This window comes from Asparagus officinalis, chromosome 9, assembly GCF_001876935.1.
Source record: "Asparagus officinalis chromosome 9, Aspof.V1, whole genome shotgun sequence".
In the NCBI taxonomy this organism is placed as follows: Eukaryota; Viridiplantae; Streptophyta; class Magnoliopsida; order Asparagales; family Asparagaceae; genus Asparagus; species Asparagus officinalis.
This window is the reverse complement of record NC_033802.1, coordinates 59,284,580-59,308,923: the sequence shown is the minus strand read 5'-3', so window position 1 is coordinate 59,308,923 and position 24,344 is coordinate 59,284,580. Positions and strand designations below refer to the sequence as shown.

The 24,344-nt window shown below is 36.7% G+C and overlaps 1 protein-coding gene across 2 annotated transcripts in view; it reads right to left on the bottom strand.

The window, feature by feature from the left end:
- Window positions 1-20,943, bottom strand: part of LOC109824701 (calmodulin-binding transcription activator 4-like) — a 25,338-nt gene extending 4,395 nt beyond the window's left edge. Inside the window, exons 1-9 of one of the 2 annotated variants that reach the window (XM_020391343.1) lie at window positions 20,742-20,943; window positions 20,413-20,538; window positions 20,201-20,316; window positions 14,550-14,638; window positions 10,053-10,098; window positions 7,933-8,455; window positions 7,127-7,830; window positions 5,601-6,271; window positions 4,836-5,430 (exon numbers count right to left, since the gene is read on the bottom strand). In XM_020391343.1, coding sequence (XP_020246932.1) covers window positions 4,836-5,430; window positions 5,601-6,271; window positions 7,127-7,830; window positions 7,933-8,455; window positions 10,053-10,098; window positions 14,550-14,638; window positions 20,201-20,316; window positions 20,413-20,538; window positions 20,742-20,754 — 2,883 coding nt within the window. In that variant the 5' untranslated portion in view covers window positions 20,755-20,943. The remainder of the gene's footprint in view (window positions 1-4,835; window positions 5,431-5,600; window positions 6,272-7,126; window positions 7,831-7,932; window positions 8,456-10,052; window positions 10,099-14,549; window positions 14,639-20,200; window positions 20,317-20,412; window positions 20,539-20,741) is intronic. The other variant, XM_020391344.1, reaches the window with a different exon arrangement.

The following is a 24,344-nucleotide window of genomic DNA, read 5'->3' as shown; positions in this document are numbered from 1 at the left end:
TAATTTTTAAATGATATTTTGGGAGATAAATACTAGGAATTAATTTATAATTTTTATATCAATAATTTTTATTTTTTCACCTCTATAAATAGAGATTAGTCTTGTGTAATTTGGAGACCAAAAAAAATCTGAGTTTTCAACACCTTATTCTCCTTCTCTTTGCTTTTGCTTCTATATTCTTCAAACTTTTTCAAATGGATCCTTCACAAAATTATCTTAATTTCTCCTACAACTTTCCTAACCAGCCTCAAAATACCAACCCTCAAAATCCAAATATGTAAGCTCCGGAAAATACTCAAAATGCTGGTATGCAACCCAATTTTCAAATGTCGTATATGATGCCACCAAATTTTGGCATGCAATACCCTTATCTTCCTTACGGTTATCATCCAGCTGCGGGAAGCAGCTATGTTTCATCCCATATGAATTTCCCTACCACGGAGTCGATTGAGCCACCGACACCCCGGTTCAGTAGCGGATCTACAGAAATCGGATTTTTCCGATACTCCTCATAGTTTTCTACCTCCAACCCAACAACCAACAAAGAGATCAAGTTACGATAGTTGGAGCACAGAAGACAACATAATTCTGCTAACTGCTTATTTTCACGCTAGTAATGATAGTGAGCTGGGGAACAACAAAAAAGGTGAAACTTTCTGGAGTAAAATTACACAGTATGTGAATGAGAATGGCAAGAGAGGAAAAGAGAGGACCATAGCTCGGTGCCAGAGTCATTACAAAGACATCAATAGAAAAATTTTCAGTTTCATTGGTTGTTACAGTACTGCATGTAGGGAGAAGCAAAGTGGTTGGTCTGATGAAAACTACATATCCAAAGGCAGGGAGTTGTACTTTGAGAAAATGGGTACATCGTTTAATTTGGTGGATGAGTGGAAGGTTGTTCGCAATCAACCAAAATATATGCCAGGAGTAGCAGTATCGGGTAGTAGCGGTTCGAAAAGAAAGAGTAGTAGTGAAGATGTTGAATCCTCCGCTCCTACCCTCGTACGTCCTGAGGGTAGGGACACGACAAAGAAGAAAGCTAGAGCTTCGTCCAGTAAACCAAGGAAATCGAAGGTCGAATTCAGGATGAGTTATCCAATATAGTCACCTCTCGTGAAAAGGCGGAAGCGAATAGAGCAAGTACTGTTGAAGCTATGAATGTCCTCGCTCGTGCCAAGAATATGGAGACGTGGAGATTTTTGAAAAACAAACCAGATCGTGACGATGAAGATGAAGAAGCATATCAGTTGTTGAGGAAAGAACTGTTTGGCAAATGAAGAAGTTGTTAGTTGTCTGTTAGTTTGTTTATGTGTTTTTAAGTGTTTCGTGTGTTGAAATTGGAGTGTTGAATAAAATCGTTGTTTTTTATTTGAATAAATCCAATTGAAATGACTACTCCCTCTCCAATTGAATTGACAAGTCTCTGCAATTAAAGTTAAAAAATATATGAATTGACAACTCTCTGGTATGAATTGACAACTCCCTGCAATTAAAGACGAATGGTTGAATTGACCACTCTATGCAATTAAAGACAAGACATGAATTGACAACTCTCTGTAATTAAAGACAATGCATGAATTGACAAGTCTCTGCAATTAAAGTTAAAAAATATATGAATTGACAACTCTCTGGTATGAATTGACAACTCCCTGCAATTAAAGACGAAGGGTTGAATTGACCACTCTATGCAATTAAAGACAAGGCATGAATTGACAACTCCCTGCAATGCATGCCATACGCCACATGTCGTTGCAATTGCATGTTTTTGAACAAAGGTTTTCATTATAAATGCTGACCAAATGCACAACTTGGAGTATACCTATCAACATTTTTTCTACATACCCTCCAATGGATCCAAACCTAAATGAATTCAATCTCGAATACTTCCAACAAGAATGGGAGTTAGAAGATAAAATGTTTGATAGGCAACAAGAATTGCTTGAAGAGTTGCTTAGGAGAGAAGAATAACCACGCAAGAGAAAGTCCATATATAGAGATCATCATGCAGCGCATGAGAGGCTCATGGCCGACTACTTTGCCGAATCATGCACATACACTGATGCCCAATTTCGACGAAGGTATCGAATGAATAGGCCTCTCTTTCTACGAATTGTGGATTCTATGTCAAATTTTGACGTTTACTTCACACAACGTCGTAATAATGCGGGCAAGCTTGGTTTAACCCCTATCCAAAAGTGTACTGCTGCCCTACGCATGCTCGCATATGGAGTAGCAGCTGATGCTTGTGATGAGTACGTGAAGATAGGAGAATCTACTGCGGTTGAGTGTACTCAGAGGTTTTGCGAAGGGGTAATAGCCTTGCGTCATATGATTTGTGGATATGGCATGCTTTTTTTGGGCTTCCTGGTAGTTTGAACGACATAAATGTACTAGATAGGTCACCCGTTTTTGATGACATTGAGTCTGGTGAAGCTCCAAGGGTAAACTTCACTGTTAATGGACGGCAGTACAATATTGCATACTATCTTGCTGACGGAATCTACCCAAAATGGCCTGTCTTCGTCTAGTCAATTCAAATGCCCCAGGGATCCAAACAACAATGTTTTGCCAAACAACAGGAGTCATGCAGGAAGGACGTGGAGCGCGCATTCGGGGTTCTCCAAGCACGGTTTGCTATTGTCCGCCAACCAGCTCGAACGTGGGATATTGAAGTCTTAGGTAAAATAATGAGGGCGTGCGTTATTTTACATAACATGATAGTGGAAGATGAACGAGATTCGTATTCGCGAAACTGGGAAAATATCGATTTTGAACCGTCAAACAATCCTAGCTCTTCCGCCTCTTCCAGTGTTCAAACAGATGTATTGCCTGAGTTTCAAGTCCATGTTCGAGACCGATCCGGATCGGATAATCATACTAGAGCCGAACTACGAGATAGGAGCCAACATATTCAGTTGAAAAAGGATCTCATCGAGCACATTTGACAGAAATTTGGAACAACCTCTGATTAGATTTACCAATTTAATGTGTGTTTTCTTTAATGTTTTCAATAATTTGTGTGTTTGACTTTTCCGTATGCTTAATAAAATCGTGTGTTTTTTGTTAATATTTAAATTATTATCAAAAATTAAATTAATAATATATATTATTTATGTAAATATTAAAAAATTATAATTATAAATAAATGAGTTATATTAGTAATAATAATAGTAGTAGTAGTAATATATATGAAATAAGAAAAAGAAATGAATAAATAAGGTGGGGTATATATGTTGGAGTGATGGGGTTATAGTGGGTCCCAAATAAAGTAAAAATCTTTTGAAAAAACTCCTGCTGTAGAGATGATAGAAAATGGAGATTGTTGAATTATGTGGAGGGGGAATAAAGTGATGTGGCAGGAGAGAGAATGTTAAAATTTCGACTCTGATGGAGATAGTCTAATTGAGCAATTTCTCTTCCAATGGATGTCAGGCTTACGATCATGATCAGAACACAACCCTAGAAACCGATTTTTGTTCATTAAGAAACGTTACTAGGCTATGATCTAAGCAACATGCTCTCTTCTACTTGTTCTTCTCTTTACTCTCACCCTTCTCTCATCTCCCATACATATTTATAAATGCAATTATGAAATATAAACAAAACCAGACTAAGTTTTATCCGAACAGCCAATGTAGCATATACTAAAAGACAACTGGATAATACAACAAAGTACTTGCAATTTATTCTTCATCTCCAGAGTGCAACTAAGAAGTTGATCCTCTAAGGAACCTGAAATTTTATTGATAATTCAATTTTAAGTTGAATCTCAAAGATAACTTAATTAACAGGTTGGTAATCAACAAATGAATTAGGGCTTACATACAGGTCCAATTTTCCTTGCCATGTGGGTGTACTTGCTTAATAAACATTATGTCCTTCTGCTGCCACAGGACCCGATACACCTACCACTGCTAGTGCTCTCCCCCCTCCCGCCCTCCCTCCCCCAACCACAAAAAAAAAACCACCACTGCAAAATTGATAGCTAGGATTAACGTCAAATTATGAAATCATTGAAACCATGGTACACCATAACACCATACAGCATAACCCCCGCGCCGCCGCACGCCGAGGCCCATAAAAAAAAAGAGGAACAAAATAAACGAAAACACACATCATCTGTTCTCTATCCTGACCATACTGCAAGCATAAGACCTGTCCCACACGGGTGCATGATTCAGTAAGTCGTGAGTTTCCTCAGGTGAACCCCCCGCCCCCCCCCGCCCCCCCCTCCAAAAAAACACTCATGCAGTGTGGCCACTTAGTTCCACGTTGTTCTCTTCGATATTGATTTTTATCCATATCTGAAGCAACTAGATTTAAGATCACCAACCATAGTACTAATCTTGTGAAATACACTTAAAGTATGGGCTGTTCACAGTTTCTCCATGTGAAACACTAGCTACAATTCATCCTTAAGTTCAATAGAACTACTATACACCCAACACTGCCCTAGCATCCACTTTCAGGGTTATTACAATTTTACCAACTCTATTAATTTTTTATGTTTGCTAGGCAAATATTCATTGTATATATTTCAAGTTAAAATGAAGTTGTAAGACTGGTAAAGATGAGTGTAATAGGAGCGGTCAGAGGATCGAGGCTTGCGTCCAATACAATGAAAGGAAATTTCTCCTCTATATAGGCAGGTTTGAGGGTTACAAATCTTCTTTTAAAAAAACGCTACTTAGACATTAAAAGTTAGTATAGACTAAAGTCTCTATATAAATGATGCTATGAGCAACCTTCATGTAAAAATCCTGATTTTGTGGCAAGAATCTCATTTATATGTAACAAAATGGCAAGAGAAGACAAAGCAACAATGACAGTACCTGTATCTTTACTACATGTTGACGCAGGGTTAAGAAATCTTTGCGCCCTTTCCATCCTCGATAGTTCTTCTGAATAGAGAGAGCTGCTTTATCAAACTTATGATCACGAGAACCATGTGGTGCCCTTTGAAATTTTGATGAAGCTGCAAACCGGTGAATGTCTACTGGAGTCATGCCATATTCATCTTGAAATGATGCCGCTATTTGATGCCTCTTCCTGAAAGAATGAGCACGGAAAGCGGCTTGTATGCGTGCTGCAGCTTGAGTTGCATTTCTAACAGCTGCCAATGAATCTTTGAGTGAGAGCTCATCTTCAGTAACCCCAACATGAAGTTGGACAGTTCTCTGAGATATGCTTTCCACTGCTCTTTCAGCCTCCACTTCAGCAGACCCTTTAAAAATTTCATTTTCTCCCATGGTAAGTGAAGAAAGATGGCTAGTTAGAGCTGCTTCCGAAAGATATGCAGCAAGACCTGTGTGACCATTTTCAGCAGCTAAAGCACCTGCAGTTCTGCCTATTGGATCTAGTGGAGTGGGATCTGTAACAGCTCCAGCTGACGCCCCAGCAGCAAGGAGTGCAGCAACCATTCTTTCCCTGCTTGGAGTTTCACATACTAATTAACAACATGTTTTGTTTTCTTTCTGCTGAGAAAAGGTTTTTAGTTATGAATCATCTAAATGTCACAAATGTTTAATAATTTAAGCTCAAAGAGCTCAGTTCGCTCAATAATCAAACAAAATTAATTACCAAGGAATCATATTTACCTTCCAAAACGAGCAGCCCAGTGAAGGGCCGTCCAGCCACTAGCATCACGAAAATTAACACCAACACCAGCATCAAGGATTGGACTTAAGGCCCATTCATAGCCTAGACCGGAAATCAAGTGTACAAAGCCTTTCTCCTTCCTGGACAGCAAACAATCTTGACCCTGATTCTTAGATGATAACCACAGCTGTAACTTATCCTTTAATAGTTCTTCCATTACCCATTCTAAAATACTTGATGGACCCTCAGAACCATCTAGGAGTGACTCCATTATCCGAGACCACCGAGACTCGTCTTTTAATGTGCTGAAATGTTCAGTTTCCTTACTGCTGCCAGTCTTACATGAAAAAACATCAGAGCCACAAAGTATATGAACAAGTCTGACAAGCAACAATATTTCCTCAGCATTTCTGGTACCCTCTGCCTTAGGTGGTGTGCCAACAAAATTGGTAGTAGTGGGTTTTGCACGGAATTCAAATTCTCTAACTTCACTGCAGGATTCTCTATTTCCAGATGTGACACAAATTGTAACCTTTCCGTCACCATGTTGAGGAGCCATGCAACGCAAGATGCCCTCCTGAACAATTTCTGCAGGAACCTGAATGTTGCCAAACATAATTGCCCAGGAGCACTCTGAAGAATTGCAGAGAAAATCTCCAATAAGGATAACCTGCAATAAGTGTTTATTATTCACACTAGTCAAAAACAACATCAAAGCCTTATCCCAAATATTTTGATTTTGGCTACATGAAAATCACTCTTTTCTAACTTAACAGGCATATCCTATGGTATTGCTCAGTCCAGGTTCATTTTACCTCTACTTACAAATAAATAAGTTTACGAGAAAGTAATGGCATCACTAGTAGAAAGAACAAAAACTCTGGATATAGTAACTGATCTAAGAAAAAATTGTTTAACTTATTTTACAATGTTAAATTCGCTGACACCTGGATACTGTTAACAGACAAAGCAAAAATCAGTAAAAAATAATTTAACATATAAGAGACAAGATGTAAGCCAGAAATTCAGTTATGAACAGAAGGCTTTTACAAGCATTCGACATATCTTTCCAAGTAGCTATAAGACATTCAAAAGGTAGTAAGAAGCCAAAGTCGAGACATCCAACATTATAATGGTAGCATCTTCCATGGCATCTCATGTGGGTTAAGGATTGCTGCTCGGCACCAAGAATGAATTTTATAATAGTAGAGAGAATCTACGGCACAACATATGAATGCTGCAGTTCTTAAACATCTTACCTAGTAGTCTTACCTAATTTATGTGCAATAATTGTCAACGATCATATGAAACGTAAAAGGTCCAACATATTCTTATCATTAAGGTGTATAATGTAAGATCAATAGAAAATTGTAGCCTAGTTAACATTTCGGAATTTGAAGCTTGATTTGTGGTAATGCAACATTCCCTACATCAAGTCTAGCACAAATTTTAATAAAATAAATGTATAAACAAATGCAGTGAATACTGATTACTGGTTAATAATTTGAAGCTTTACAAAGTCTACCTTTGTAGGCTCAGAGGAAAATGCCCATTCTGGGCAGATTTCACGAATGCTAAATCTCTGCTTCTCTGCCACAGTCAAACTTGAATCATCTCTGAGTGGGATGCCAAATTGCCCTTGATCAAACCACATTGTTGAGAAATCAGAAGAATAGGTATTATTCGGAACATCTAAATCAATAGTCGCCATCCAGTCTGTACTGTTTTGCGTTCTATACTTTCCTACATCCGAACTGGTTTCACAAATACTAGCATCACAAATACTCTGCATTTGAACTTTTGAAAGCTGTGAGATATAAGTTGGTGACTCAATTGAATTCTCAGGCCCTAACAGAAATTCTCGAGTCGCTGCTAGTTGCAAGCTCAAATCACTGTCAGGAATGTGATGTCTAGTAGATCTACTTTCTGCATTATTTCCAACATCATCAGCTTGTGCCCAAACGAACTGTCCTGGCTGCTCAAATGGAATATCAAGTGTTGGACCGTGTTCAGTTGGCCTGAGCATAGAAGATTCGATAATACCTTCTGGCGGCAACGTGTTTTTATTTCTTGCATTGATCGGTGCAGAATATTGGCTTGTCTGCATCATGTGATTCCAAGAAGGAGATGTTCTAACAACACTATAACCAGAACCTAGTGGCTGACTTCCTTGCTTTCCATTATCGCCTAGAGAATTATGTGAACTAGTCAAATTGGTTTCAGGTGTTCCTAAACAACAACACGAACAGAAGTTCAACACACACTGAAAATATTGGGGGAAACAATACTTATACTGAGAAAACTAGGGGCAAAATACTTATAAAGAACTACCTGAATCTCCAAGTGACTGTGTGCTTCTATAGCCATCTTGTTTTTCAGATTCAATTTGGTTTTGCTCCCAGAATTCTGTTCCATGAAAGAGATTTTGATCTGCTTCTTGAAAAGATTCCCTTGTATTGTCAAAACATCCAACACCTTGGGATCTGTCATACTCCTTGGAGAATTCAGGCAATTTTTCGCCGAAGCAGCTGGTATTCTCATAATCATCCTCCAAACTCAACTGCATTGCAAGCTTATGTAGCGCTAGACTGACCTCTGGCTGAGGTGATAGATCAGAATTTCTTGATCCATGACCATATCTGATATGCAAGTGATCTGCATCTGCTGCTCCTAAAGCAAACTTTGAACTCACTTCTTCCACAGTTGTTGAGCTGCCATTGCACCCATTAGGATCATAATGTTCACTCCCAGAAGTGATGCCCTGATAATGGGTATTACTTGTACTGGTAGTCTGATTAAAAGTGGAATGTGAATTGGCAGATATGTTTGAGATTGATCCAGAAAGAAATCTTCCCTAGATGACAAAAAATGAGCAAAATACTGTCATTGATGATAAAGGTGATGCTGCATTAGAGAAGTAAAAAAAAAAAGTAGGAATAAATGTGACATTTCTAATTAACATCTTTTGCCGAACTGGGGGTTTGATCATCAGGATCCCAACTAATGAAGCAAAAATTACTCTGACAAGATGTGAAATATTATGTTGTACTTGGTCAAATTTATGATTTTAGTCGCAATTCAAAAGCATTGAAAGTTTATTCACGAATTATAATTCAAGGAATACTGGTCAGGATCATAGTTAAATACAGTAGGGAACCGAGTATATATGCAGATTGACACAGCCTAGCACACCAGGTGGGAAAACTGTAGTTAAGATATGCTACCTGCATGTCCTACCTAGAAATTGTGTTTGATTCAATATTCATAGGAAGTCTCAGAGAGTTTAAGAATAGTAATTTAAAGTGTCTGTCGCTCAAACCTATACTAACATCTTGCCACACAGTTTAGTGCAAGCTCTCATGGCAGTATAAACATATAAAAACAAGTAGCTTACTGGAAACTGAGCCACTATACAAGTGCCCGTCATTCAAACCTATATTAACTTCTGCCAATGTTGAAAGAATAACTTTTCTTACGGATTGTGTTAATGATCTAGAAGACAGTTTGAATGCAAATGAAGTAGAAGCAACAGTTTCAAAGATTTGGCGATATTAGTTGGAGATGAAGAATTGGGTTTATGAATGCTACCAACCATATTGTAATAGCTGAAGTCCTCGATAAGTTCAAAGATGTTAAGCCACCAGTGCTGCCAAAGAGCTTCAGAAGAGTAATGCAACAACCACACACATCTTAAGTTTACAAATACTGCCTTGCAAAGCCAATTATTCGATTCCAAATCGTTCCTGTATTGTGTGCGCGCGCGTGTGTTTCCGCACATATCGTGTGTGTTTGTGTTTGTGAATATGTTATAATACTATTAGTGGCGATAGAATTACTGTGTAAATCTTGCTAGAAAGCGTCTTTTCACTTGTCCCTCCTCTCTACTACTTTATTACATTACCTTTTTAATACTCTATGAAAATGCTGTCACACATATAGTCAACACGTTGTAACACGAAAATGAGAAAATTGCAGCTTTCTGGAGTTAGGAAAAATAGCATGGCCATACACGCATTTCTCCATGAATAAGTGTATATTTGACATATAGGTATATCTCAGTCTGTTTTTGCAAGTGATAGAAGCTTAAAACATAAAATATAACAAAGCAATTAATCATTTCAATTTGAAATAGACAAATTCATATGAAGACTCATTTTTTACATGTATCCTTTAGGCACATAAGGCAGAAAAGTGTCAAGCAGAATGTCAAACTTTGACCAGACAGCTGTGGCTCATCAGAGGCAGAAAGACATGAACCTTTAACGCATACTATACATCAAAAAGTTTTAAGCAAAATTTCTTGCCCATTAAGAGGAATAGAGAATTCTCTATCTGAGTAAAACAAACAAAATGAAAAAGGAACAAGCACTTGGGACAAGAGTTCTAGCCAAACTGCCCTACCCATTAAGAGGAATAGTTGAAAATTTCTTATCTTGGAGATGGAAACAAACCTCAGAGACTTCTCTGTAGTGAACCAGGACAATATGCTCATAGGCCCTGCAAAGGAAACAGATATCAGGCTTAGCATGATGAACAAAGAAACTCGCATTTACCATTCCAATCAAACTATAATTTCACTGATTGCACTTTCCATGAAACATTTTTGCACACAAAGGAAATTTGTGGCCACCAACATACTTGCATATTTGAAACTCCATGAGAAAAAAGTAAACAGTTGTCTTTTCACTCTTTCACAAGCTTTGATATGTAATTTTTTTCATAAAATAAGTGATTATATATATATATTATATATAATATATAATATTATTATATAATATTATTATATATATATATATATATATATATATTTATATATATAGAGAGAGAGAGAGAAGGAGAAATGAGTATGCTTGGTACCAAGCACAAAATAATTATGCTTGGTAGTGAGGGTGGCATACATCCTCTCCCACTCATTAAAATGGTTGCATATCCCCATGGCACTCCTCAACTCATGTGAATGTGGTCCCCGATTTAAATGAGTGGAGGGGATTGCGCCACCTCCACTACCAAGCACAAATTTGTGCTTGGTACCAAGCATACCCATATTTCTCATATATATATATATATATATATATATATATATAATAATATATATATATATATATATATATAATATATATATATATAATATATATATATCAATGGTTGAAAAGAGAAATGAGTTTCTTTCTTTAGTGATAAATATACAAATCTAAGCAACAATAAAATTCATGGAAGCAAAAACATTTGCATGCACAAAAGGAACGCTAAATGATGCAGTTGTTTGACATTGCAAAAACTCTCTGAGCCACATCAGCCACATCATACAGTAGCTTTTCATTACTACAGCCAAACTCAATGCTAAAGCAGCTGGTTTGGATCCTGAAGAGTCCCAAGTTCAAGTCATGGCTATGGCCTTTACTATTAGCTGACATTGCATCATATTGTTGTGCTGGAAAAGTAAATTCATCCTAGAGAGCGATAGTCATGTTTTATTTATAGTAGAACAAGTAGAATATAATTACAGAATCTCCATTGTGGGAGTAAACATTGTTCTCTAACTTTTAATGTACTAAATATTCTACTACCAATTATGTCCAGCTTGCTACATAAAAGCAAAAATCTTTAGATAATACTTTAGTAAAAATATTACCAATCTTGACAACCTTCATAGTTTCACCTAGTGGCTATAATGTTTCCAATCTTAATCAGGAATGTCAACAACTATATCACAAACTTCTCCAGCAAAAGATAGTTCGTGTCCTTCAACTTTATTGTAGCAATCTCAATATTCCAGAAGATCACGAGCATCTTTGAACTCGGATACGGAGATAGATAGGTGTCAGACATGAAGATGGTTAGTAAGACCTTAGATTTATGAGACAGACAATAGGATATCATAAATGGAAACTCTCATAAATGGAAACAACGAATAGGATCTCAGACATATTCAAGACATATAGATACAGCAAGATCTCGGACGTAGAGATGAGACGTGGGATCTCAAACATAAGAATAGGCAATAGGGTGTAACACATGGAGTCATACAGTAGAGTATCAGTAATGGAGACAGTAAGGTATCAGACATGGGGACAGATAGTAGGGTATCAGACATCGCAGCATGCAGTAGTCTAAGATTTGGAGACAGATAACAAAAAGAAGGCTAGATCAACATTAGTAAATCATGAAAGCAGATTAGATTATATGTAAGATCTTGATCAAATTAGTTATTAGCACTGTTGTAAATAGCAGTGCATAGCGCCACTATAGCGGTTTTCATGGCATTAGCGCTGGCAACCGTTATGCTATCAGCGAAAGCAGTAGCAAATAGTGGCCAAAACCGCTATTTGCACGTGATTGCGCGCCATAGAGGGTTTTAGCGGTTAAATGCATTGAACAACGCTTTTAACCGCTAAAACCCCTTTTATTTGCTGGATAGCTTTTATATTCTACCCGACCCATACCCAAACCCAACCCGTTTTACCATTAAAACTAGTCACAAAAAAGAAAAAACCCTAGCTGCCGGTTCTCTCCCTCTCCCTCCAGTGCTTCCTCCCCATCTCCGGTGCTCCCTCCACCATCTCCAATGCTTTTTTATTCTTTATAGTACTTTGTTAATATCATGCAATTGATACACATCTATTTCATGTTTACAATCTCTATAAATTATCAAATATGCATTTGTAAAATTTTTAGATTTTTCTGTAATTTTTTTATTTTTAGAATATTTAAATATATTTAAATTTGTCCGCTTTTGACTGTGCTATTTGTCACTATTTTGCCGCTATAGGCACAAATAGCTTTAGCGATTCCTCACCGCTACGCGACACTATCCGCTATCGATAACCTTGGTTATTAGTATATTTTCATTATTTTTTTGTTATCAATTTCCTTTTCTCGTTTTTCTTTTTCCTATTTCTTCTTTAACTACCGATCAAAGGGTGGATACTAGAGCTAAGTCAGCCGTGCAAGTTAGGAGGTGATGGATATATGACTTGGACTCACCGGATACCATCATTGGCAGGGACACCACATCCAAAGCCTTGAGTACTGAGTCCAACACTGACAAAAGGAAATCAATCAAGAGATTCAATATGGCCAGCTTATAAGCACTATGAAGAACCCTTAAGTGGAATACAAGCTCAACATGGATATCGCTGCCACTGCTAGGGTTCTACGCTATTAATTGACGGTGTTAGGCGTTGACCAGTCCAAGTAGTTCTAAAACGGGTAGGAAAAGTTATTCCTCTACTTCGATAGAGGCTTGCATCAACGACACTGCTACTCAGGTCCAAGTCCAGAAAAGGATTATGGGGCAAGGTCAGAGTTACAGTCAATGTCAATGGATCTTGGAGATCATTGAAGATTGGGTTAGGAGGAGATTAGATGATTCAGGAGACATAATACCATAATTTACACAACTGGAAACAAGATCAGGGCAAATTCTGGTGGCAGGTAAAAGTTCAACTGCCTCAAAAAACTAGGTTCAGAATTTCATATTATGACGGATCTACAGAAGGTAAATGTTATTATGATACTTTGGTATGGAAGATAACATTTACTTGCTGAACATAATGTGAGACAACTACACCATAAGGTGGAGCATGTGGAAACTATATAAAAGCTGATGTCAGCATCAAGTTACACAAGCTTGGATGTGACAACTATTGATCAGAAGGAAACAGAATGGCTGAGACTCTATTAAGACACATGCACGGCGATGCTCACATCCACAGTCATAAACACATGTAAATAACAAGAATAGAACAAAGGAATTTTTTACAAACAGGTGCATGTTGGTCTTGAATGCCTTCTCCTGGCTGATGCAAAGAGCCATTGCATTAATACACTGAAGAAACTACGTGAAGGCTGGAGGAAAATACCTCAAATATCTGTGAGTTGAGACGTGTCTTATAACATGCACGAAGGAAATAGAATGACCAATGTTATGATGAATTTAGATAGCGTATGCAAAAGAACAACTGTCCAGAGGTAGAGAAAAAGTGCCAGAGGGTTTTGAAAGGCTGATACTAATGGATACCTTATATATGAGGTTTGCATAAAGATTACACAGTTCATTAGGGTATGGGCATTTGCAATAAATAAGAGGGACGCCGTCATTGAAACAATCATTAAAAAACCAACTTTAACCATGTGGAGTCCTAACTTCCTAAGTCTTATGAGTTAGCCACCGGTTATTGCAACTTACGTATCTGGTAAAATATACTCTAATTAACTACAGTAGATCAGCTAATGTTTAACTTTAAATAATAGTTACTTGTCATTTAGAACCCGAAATTTTCTTCAATTCTATACTAAATCCCCAAATTTTATATTTCTAGCCTAGACCCCCCGCGTCCCTTAAATTATTTCAAGAAACACTCTCAGGATGGATTTCATACAAAACTTCCATCATAGTATGGTTAACTCTTAACCATCTTGGTTAAATCACATTAATACCGTTATTATAAATAGGGGAGAGAAGTTATCCAATTAAATTGACTCATAATTTGATTGTTGATAAAGGCAACGGCAAAACGGTCCAAAGAAAAAAGTACACTAACTATGACGGTAACTAAAGGAGTAACTGAAATTAATCTAATCAGGCTGTGTTTTTAAAACAGCTTATGAGTTTTAGGGTCTAATTTAGAAACATGAAGATTTGGGGGGTCTAATATACAATTAACAAAGATTTGGGGTCTAATAAGACAAAATCCACAAATAATATATCTCAAAACTTAGATTCATGAAAGATCTTTTAGTTAATGGTATCAGCTACCCCATTAATTTATCAATGAATATTATGTAAAAGAAATTAGGGTCAGAACCCAAAACATGTTTTCACTTAAAAAGTTATTTGTTATATTCAACCTAGAGATGATTATGAAATAGTGCCAGTGGGCAGATTGACACAATGGTAACATCATTGAACATAGACAGTAGATTTGAGCTGGGAAAGGTGAACTCACGGATCCAACATCCAATAGCTTCGCCTCTGAAAATAAGGATTTGGCTCACCGTGAGCATAATAACAATTCAAAGCATCAACATTCCCAACCTAACAATGTTAAACATATGCCAAAATACATCATTAAAAGGTAAAGAATATTATAGGACTAACGACCAAATAAGTCATGGCAAAACAATGATAGAAAGTAAAGAACAGAAAATAAATCAGTTTATTGATAAAAAATGCAACACAGAAATAGAAAATAAAAGAACAAGAAAGAAAATAGGGATAAACCAGTTGTTTGTCTATTGGCAGGGTACACTGTAGAAACAACTGAAAAAATGTCAAATATTCTATAGAAATAAGATCACATACTTTCCTATCAACGAAAATTTAGAACTTTCAAGCCAAAATATAGTAGCAAATATAACAAGTAAAATCAAATTAAAAGGTAATGATGGATATTCCTGAAAAGGGTCTTCTCTACAAAATAAAAGGATGGCCCAGTGCACGAGGCTCCCACCATTGTGGGCTCTAGAAAGAGTCTGATGTACACAGCCTTACCCCCACTTTGCGAAGAGGTTGTTTTCGAGATTTGAACTCGTGACCTCAGGTCATAAGGTAGCAACCTTATCATTGCACTAAGGGTCTTCTCTACAAAATGAAACAAAAAATGAAGAATGGCGATAGGACAATTGACGGATCTCTGTATATCAACAAAAAATATGATGAAATGTAAAATTGCACATGTAGTGTGAGTAACCAATCTCACTACCAACATGATGTGCAAAACTGATTATAGTACTGTTGTTTCTCAAGGTAGTCTACACTAATACATGTCACGATTCATAGGTACATGGATAAAGGAGATAAATACATGAGTCATATCAAATATACATCCAATACTTGGAAGTTGGAACATGTTTGGCAAATGATCGAAGTGGCTTATACGACACTTTTTTGCTTATAAGCCACTTTGAGATGTTTGGAAAGTGGCTTATTTTGGCTTATAATCCAATAATAAAATGAGCTTGAGTACCCTAGCTTAACTTTGATGGATTATAAGCCATGAGGTTTGTCTAAGTAAAAGTCAATTATAACCCTTATAATTTCACAAAATCCAAGACTTCATTTAATGACTCACCACCAACTCATGTCTTTATGGTCAACAATCGTGGATTATGATTCACCATTTGCCAAACACTTTATTGAAATGGATTATAATCCACTAAATTACCAAACACTCTAGATTATAATAAATTCGTAGATTACTATCCATTTGTGGATTATAATCCAAAGTTCCCAAAAATGTTCTTGACTGCTCAAATAATTAAAGGAGATTTTCGAGCAACTCGCCCATGACATCTAAAAGTTATAGTGTATCAAGACATCTAAAAGATGCATAAAAGATATACTGAGACGCAAAAGCTAAATATCTAATGCAGGAATTAGATAAAGTTCGCAATTCCTCTTTGACCAATTGATGCATAAACTATAGTAGAAGATAAAGTTAACAAAGATTAACATGCGTTGTCCACTAAGTGGCTCAGCCAAAATCATCAAAAGATTTAATATATATGTTGCTGGGGGGCTTCACGACATAGAAGATGCTTATACAAAGTAGTCACGACACCAAACTGAACAAACATACAAAGAACGACACACAAGGAGTTAATGTGGATCCATCAGTATGTTGATCTACGTCCAGGGGCGCAAACAAAAGAGGAATTTACTAATCAAAAGAGAAGAGTACAACAAAGAGATCATTATCTAATCTCATTCAAAATCCACTAGAGGATTACACAAAGAAAAAACACTCATTTTCTTCCCAAACTTCTCATTTCTCTCTCTTGCACACTTCTTCATCCTCACCTTAACTCCCCTTTATAATCAAGTCATCTTACTGTGAAATTGATAATTAGATTAGTAACATAGTGTAGTAAAATAGTGAGGCCAAGGGTTGTAATAGTGGGCTAATACAATATACATATTTTCATATTCTATATGTGATAGAGGAGTTCAAATTGGTTTTTGCTTAAAATATTCAAAGACGCATATTTCACAAATCTACACCTTGATATTGAATATGACAGATCTTCTCTTCTCTCTTGTCATCTTGATTGAAACTCTTGATGGGCGTAATTTCAGCGTTGTTGAGCACCAAACAATACGAGGCAATGTTGGAACTTGTGCGAATGTATGGACTTCGTCATCACATCTGTCGGATTGTTGTAGCATAAATTGTCTCAATCATTATGACTTTAACTTCTCTAATAAAATGATATCTGACATTTGTATGCTTGGTTTTTCATCATACATCTAATGTCTCATCAAAAGTGTAGCACTCTGCGTGATAAAACATCATAGTAGCACATTAGTATAAGTCTAGATCTTCAATCAAACTGATCAACCAAATAGCTTCATTCATTGCTTCTATCACTGCCATATGTTGCATCTGTAGTGGACAAAGCAACATCGACCATAGAGTTGCCAACAACACAAGCAATCATGACAAGCAACATGTGAATCGAGGTGTGCTTCACAACTACAGAGAACACTTCGTTAAGGTCCACACATTTCGGTCTGACTATAACTCTTAGTTACTAAGTGTGCTTTGTATCTAACATGATTTGTATCTCGAGTTCATTTTTCTTGAAGACATTTGCAGGTAAGGACTTTTTGTTTCTTAGTGGCTTCACTAACTCTCATGTCAAGTTCTTGAGAAGAGACTCCATCTTTTTAATTATGACAACCGACCATTCTGCAACTTCATCGCCCTTAACAGCCTCTTTATACGTAGAAGGCTCTAGGATCTCAATTAATTTTATCACGCTCAAAGCATAGGTGACTGTGTCATTCCCTGCATAACAATGTCCTTGAGGTCATCTATGCCTTCTTGTTCTCCAGTAACAATATTGTACTACAGCTCTTGAGATGTATCATCGTCTGAAGTGGAACCACCAACATATCAACATGTTCAACATGAGCACCCTCAAGTACTCCTTCTGAAGCAGTGTTCTCTAGGTCCACCTACTCGTTAGTTTTTTTAATACATGTAGTGTTAACAACAAACTCCTTTCCTGAGTGAAGCGTGGATTTATCATCAATGTTACATCAATTCTAATAATAAACTCAAATAACTTGGAATCAGGATACCACAACCTACATCCCTTCACCATGGTAACATATCCAATAAAGGTAATTTTCTTTGCTCTATGTTTCTTAAATGAGTCATTAGGAAGGCACCAGACCATTACCTCTTCTAAGTCTTAAAATTAATTATTACAGAAGATTTATTTACCAAATAGCAAGTTGTAGAGCATATGCATTGAGCTCTAAGTGTTTTGTTCATTCTTTATATGACTCTATTTTATTGTGGTGTATGTCGAACTGTATGATGATCGCACATAACTTCATTTTTACCGAACTAGTCAAACTTTGTAGAATAGAACTCCATCCTATTGTCGGTTCTAAGGCGCTGCACTTTCTTTCTTGTTTGCTTCTCAATCGTAATCTTCTTTTGCTTTAAGACAACTAACACATTACTCTTATGCTTTAAAAGATAGACCTAAACCAATGTGGAATAACCATCAATCAAAGTCAGCATAAATGAGCTCCATCTTTCAATGGAACCTAAGGGACCCTAAATATCTAAATGTATGCAATATAAAATGCCCTTGATTCTATGGACACCTGTCCTGACAAAGATTATGTCTATGTCGTTTGCCGGAAACACAAATTACAGGTCATTTATATGAACTTAACACTATTCTTATGGATTTAAAGAATATTAATGGTGAAATTGAGGAAGAAGATTAAACCCTTATGTTACTGACTTATTGTCCATCACCTCCATCCTTCAAGAATTTTGTCAATAGCATCCTTTATGCTAGAGATACAATTTCTTTGGAGAATGTCAACTTAGCCTTACCTTCAAAAGTGTTTACCCATAGTGTTAAGTGTCTACAGTAGGAAGTGAAGATACAAGGCTTATTTATCCGTGGTTGGCCTGAAAAGAGGGTTAGTGGTAGAGGCAAATCTAGATACAACACTAAATCTAAGTCAATGCCAAGAAAAAATATTGAGTGTTAGATTGTCATAAGTTTGGGCGTATAAACCTATTTGTCCAACGCTCAAATCAAAGAAAGATTCTAAGTCAAAGTCTTCTAGGTGAAACCCTCAGTTGCCAGTATTACTGAAGAATCTTCTAATTTACATGATGTTCTTTCAGTTCGTGTTTCTAATACTCATTCACAATATGAGTGGGTTCTTGATTCAGGTATTCATACCGTGTGTCCTTCATACCATATGTGTCCTCATAGAGAATGGTTTCTGACGTATCCGTCAATTGATAGTGGGAATGTTAGGAAATAACACGTCCTGCAAGACTGTTAGTACTGGTTCAATTAAGATTAGAACACATGTTTCACAAGACTATAGGTATTGGTTCAATTAAAATTAGAACACATGTTTCACAATCTGTAGGTCACCATTTGTTACACTCTCCGACTCTACCTCTTCTTATGTCCAACCTAAAGCCTATTAATATTTCAATTGAATTGAAACTTCTTCTCTAGTTATCGACCGGTTACCTTTGCTATTCTGAAAGATAAATGAGATACCATCCTTGCTTGAGTGAGAACGCTATGCTAAAGCGGAGGTTTAAACATAAAAAAATAATATCTAGGCATGAATAGCTCAGGCATACTGATGTACTCATATAAATTTAATATATAATATCAACCAGATAACCTGCACGGCTGCACCTACTCAATATGCGTTTAGCATTGTAATATAAAATAGCCACAGCATTAATTTTCTATACTTATTCTTTACTGATTCTGAAACATATTCCTCATATTAAACTCTTCATGTACCTGTAACCTTGCACTGCCTGCTTTTCACAAGCTCAGCGAGTCAAACTAGCAACAAAACGTTCTCCTTACAGCATTGTAAATTATGTCTGTCAATGTACACCTGTTAAATTTCTTATATAGCTATATCACGATGTCACATAATGATAATGTCGCCACCAAAACATATTAGGACAAATTTTCAAAAGCAACCCATTTGATAAACTAATTGCAAAAAACGACCCATTTGGGATTTATTTAGAGAAACCGACCTGGTTTCAGCACTGTCGCTGAAACCAGGTCGGTTTTTCTAAAAAACTTTACGAAACTTCACGGGAGTTCAACTCCCGTGAAGTTTTTTCACATAACAAAACTTCACGGGAGTTGAACTCCCGTGAAGTTTCGGAATTTTTTTTTCAAAAACCGACCTGGTTTCAGCGCTGAGGCTGAAACCAGGTCGGTTTTTACAAATAAAACTGAAATGGGTCTTTTTTTGGGAATAGTTTATCAAATGGGTTGGTTTTGAAAATTTGTCCAAACATATTAGTGTAAGTTGGGCTTTCTGTTGGTCGTGAAATGACTTATTAGACACCTCTCTTCCTATGTTCTTTTACAATGCCCACCATGAAAAATCATTTCTTTCCTCAAATAGAAAACAACCAAACATGCCTCCCAAAACTTTTTGGGGTCGGCCACACGAGTACTTGTCATCCACTTCGCTAAGTTAACCATTATCATGTTCTTTTTTTTCCAGCACCACCACTACACTTCTGCAACAAGAAAATAAAACGAGAAAAATGAAGTTATTTGAGCAAACCTTAAGCCGCTCATGGGCTTCGCCGACATTCCTTCCATCCTTCTTCTTCCGCCAGCTGTGACCATCTTTCCGGAAATAGCGAAGAACCCTGCGGTTGTAAAGAAACACAGAACCACCTGTCGACGAGCAGAAATCAAGAACGTCAGCATCACAACTTCTGGATTAAATAAACACCATTAACATCTAGATATTCAAGAAGGTCTCTCTACTACTCGGTGGCTTGTGAGGGGCCTCGGCGGAAATCGGGTAGCTCTCGTGATTCTGCAGAACGAAGTGGATCTCCGCAGGCTTCAGCCAACGATACCGCGCTTCTTTGCAAAGCATATCGTAATCAAAACCTGCGAACGACGATAGAGAGGATATGAACAAATTCGAAGTAAAGTTGACTGAATTTTACTTAGACGGATCAAATTAAAAGAAACAGGGCCGATATCGACGCATTTCATAGTTCCGCCTAAAATCGAGAAAAAAAAAGGGGAAAAAAGAAACGCGCGATCGAGAAATCTCCTCAAACCCTTGAATCAAAATAGAGGCAGTTTACCTTGCTGATTCATATCTGACGCCGATTGACGACGAGATTGAAGCGAGGCCGAGGGTTTAAGAAGGATCAGTAGAAAAGCCCTACTCGAGAGAGAAGGGAAGGAGGCGGCTTTTTTTTCCAGGGGAAATTCTTGAAAAGGAAAGAAGGGAAGAAAAACGTTTTTTTTTTTTTTGGTTGGACAGCAAAGAGCAAGGAAACTGTTTGTCCGCTGTTTCGGAGGAGATGTACTGAAAATGTTTGCTGACGAAAATGCCCCTAGTTTGGATTTCGGCGGAGAAAATGTTTGACTTTTCAATTCGCGTGGCCTCTGACATCAATACGAAATGAGCGGGGGTAATTGTAGCTCACAGAGTCACAGGTGCTTTCTTGTAATTTTAGGGGCTGTTTGGTTGGTTTCCTAAAAACCAAGAAAAGGAAATCGGTACAAGGAAATCAATAAAATAATATTTTTATCCATTTCCATCCCTAAAACTCACCACAACATCTAATAAAATATTATTTTTATCCTCCAACTCATCTTATTTCATCTCCTTTCTTACCTTTAAAAATAAACCAAACACAAGAAATGTGTCACATCATCCAACTCATCACATCTCATTTTATCTCATTTTTAAAAATCACACACATCATCCAATAATATTGTGACAACTCATCTCATCTCATTAAACATTCCTTTCCATCCATTTCCTCAAAAAAAACAAGAAATCAATTTCCTTAAGTACGTGTCACATCATCCAATAATATACCTCCAACTCATCTCATCTCATCTATTTTCTTATTTTTAAAAAACGACCAAACACAAACAACCTCAAAACATCATCCAATAATATACCTCCAATTCATTTCCTTATTTTTTTAACCAACCAAACAACCTCAAAACAAGTTTTTAAAAAAATCACTCACATCATCCAATAATAAGGTGACAACTCATCTCATCTCATCTCCTATTCTATAATTTCCTTCTTTTTTAAACCAACCAAACAACTTCAAAATAATTATAATAGGAAATAGGTTTCCTAAAGTTTGATTTCCCAGTTTTTTTGGCCAAACGAACAGGCCCTTAGTAGATTTGAGGTCTCATTTCAACAACATCTTACCAAATTGGCAAAATTCTCGTCCTACATTGACACGCCTCAAAAGGTAACCGATTTTACTAATCAAAAGAGAAGAGTACAACAAAGAGATCATTATCTAATCTCATTCAAAATCCACTAGAGGATTACACAAAGAAAAAACACTCATTTTCTTCCCAAACTTCTCATTTCTCTCTCTTGCACACTTCTTCATCCTCACCTTAACTCCCCTTTATAATCAAGTCATCTTACTGTGAAATTGATAATTAGATTAGTAACATAGTGTAGTAAAATAGTGAGGCCAAGGGTTGTAATAGTGGGCTAATACAATATACATATTTTCATATTCTATATGTGATAGAGGAGTTCAAATTGGTTTTTGCTTAAAATATTCAAAGACGCATATTTCACAAATCTACACCTTGATATTGAATATGACAGATCTTCTCTTCTCTCTTGTCATCTTGATTGAAACTCTTGATGGGCGTAATTTCAGCGTTGTTGAGCACCAAACAATACGAGGCAATGTTGGAACTTGTGCGAATGTATGGACTTCGTCATCACATCTGTCGGATTGTTGTAGCATAAATTGTCTCAATCATTATGACTTTAACTTCTCTAATAAAATGATATCTGACATTTGTATGCTTGGTTTTTCATCATACATCTAATGTCTCATCAAAAGTGTAGCACTCTGCGTGATAAAACATCATAGTAGCACATTAGTATAAGTCTAGATCTTCAATCAAACTGATCAACCAAATAGCTTCATTCATTGCTTCTATCACTGCCATATGTTGCATCTGTAGTGGACAAAGCAACATCGACCATAGAGTTGCCAACAACACAAGCAATCATGACAAGCAACATGTGAATCGAGGTGTGCTTCACAACTACAGAGAACACTTCGTTAAGGTCCACACATTTCGGTCTGACTATAACTCTTAGTTACTAAGTGTGCTTTGTATCTAACATGATTTGTATCTCGAGTTCATTTTTCTTGAAGACATTTGCAGGTAAGGACTTTTTGTTTCTTAGTGGCTTCACTAACTCTCATGTCAAGTTCTTGAGAAGAGACTCCATCTTTTTAATTATGACAACCGACCATTCTGCAACTTCATCGCCCTTAACAGCCTCTTTATACGTAGAAGGCTCTAGGATCTCAATTAATTTTATCACGCTCAAAGCATAGGTGACTGTGTCATTCCCTGCATAACAATGTCCTTGAGGTCATCTATGCCTTCTTGTTCTCCAGTAACAATATTGTACTACAGCTCTTGAGATGTATCATCGTCTGAAGTGGAACCACCAACATATCAACATGTTCAACATGAGCACCCTCAAGTACTCCTTCTGAAGCAGTGTTCTCTAGGTCCACCTACTCGTTAGTTTTTTTAATACATGTAGTGTTAACAACAAACTCCTTTCCTGAGTGAAGCGTGGATTTATCATCAATGTTACATCAATTCTAATAATAAACTCAAATAACTTGGAATCAGGATACCACAACCTACATCCCTTCACCATGGTAACATATCCAATAAAGGTAATTTTCTTTGCTCTATGTTTCTTAAATGAGTCATTAGGAAGGCACCAGACCATTACCTCTTCTAAGTCTTAAAATTAATTATTACAGAAGATTTATTTACCAAATAGCAAGTTGTAGAGCATATGCATTGAGCTCTAAGTGTTTTGTTCATTCTTTATATGACTCTATTTTATTGTGGTGTATGTCGAACTGTATGATGATCGCACATAACTTCATTTTTACCGAACTAGTCAAACTTTGTAGAATAGAACTCCATCCTATTGTCGGTTCTAAGGCGCTGCACTTTCTTTCTTGTTTGCTTCTCAATCGTAATCTTCTTTTGCTTTAAGACAACTAACACATTACTCTTATGCTTTAAAAGATAGACCTAAACCAATGTGGAATAACCATCAATCAAAGTCAGCATAAATGAGCTCCATCTTTCAATGGAACCTAAGGGACCCTAAATATCTAAATGTATGCAATATAAAATGCCCTTGATTCTATGGACACCTGTCCTGACAAAGATTATGTCTATGTCGTTTGCCGGAAACACAAATTACAGGTCATTTATATGAACTTAACACTATTCTTATGGATTTAAAGAATATTAATGGTGAAATTGAGGAAGAAGATTAAACCCTTATGTTACTGACTTATTGTCCATCACCTCCATCCTTCAAGAATTTTGTCAATAGCATCCTTTATGCTAGAGATACAATTTCTTTGGAGAATGTCAACTTAGCCTTACCTTCAAAAGTGTTTACCCATAGTGTTAAGTGTCTACAGTAGGAAGTGAAGATACAAGGCTTATTTATCCGTGGTTGGCCTGAAAAGAGGGTTAGTGGTAGAGGCAAATCTAGATACAACACTAAATCTAAGTCAATGCCAAGAAAAAATATTGAGTGTTAGATTGTCATAAGTTTGGGCGTATAAACCTATTTGTCCAACGCTCAAATCAAAGAAAGATTCTAAGTCAAAGTCTTCTAGGTGAAACCCTCA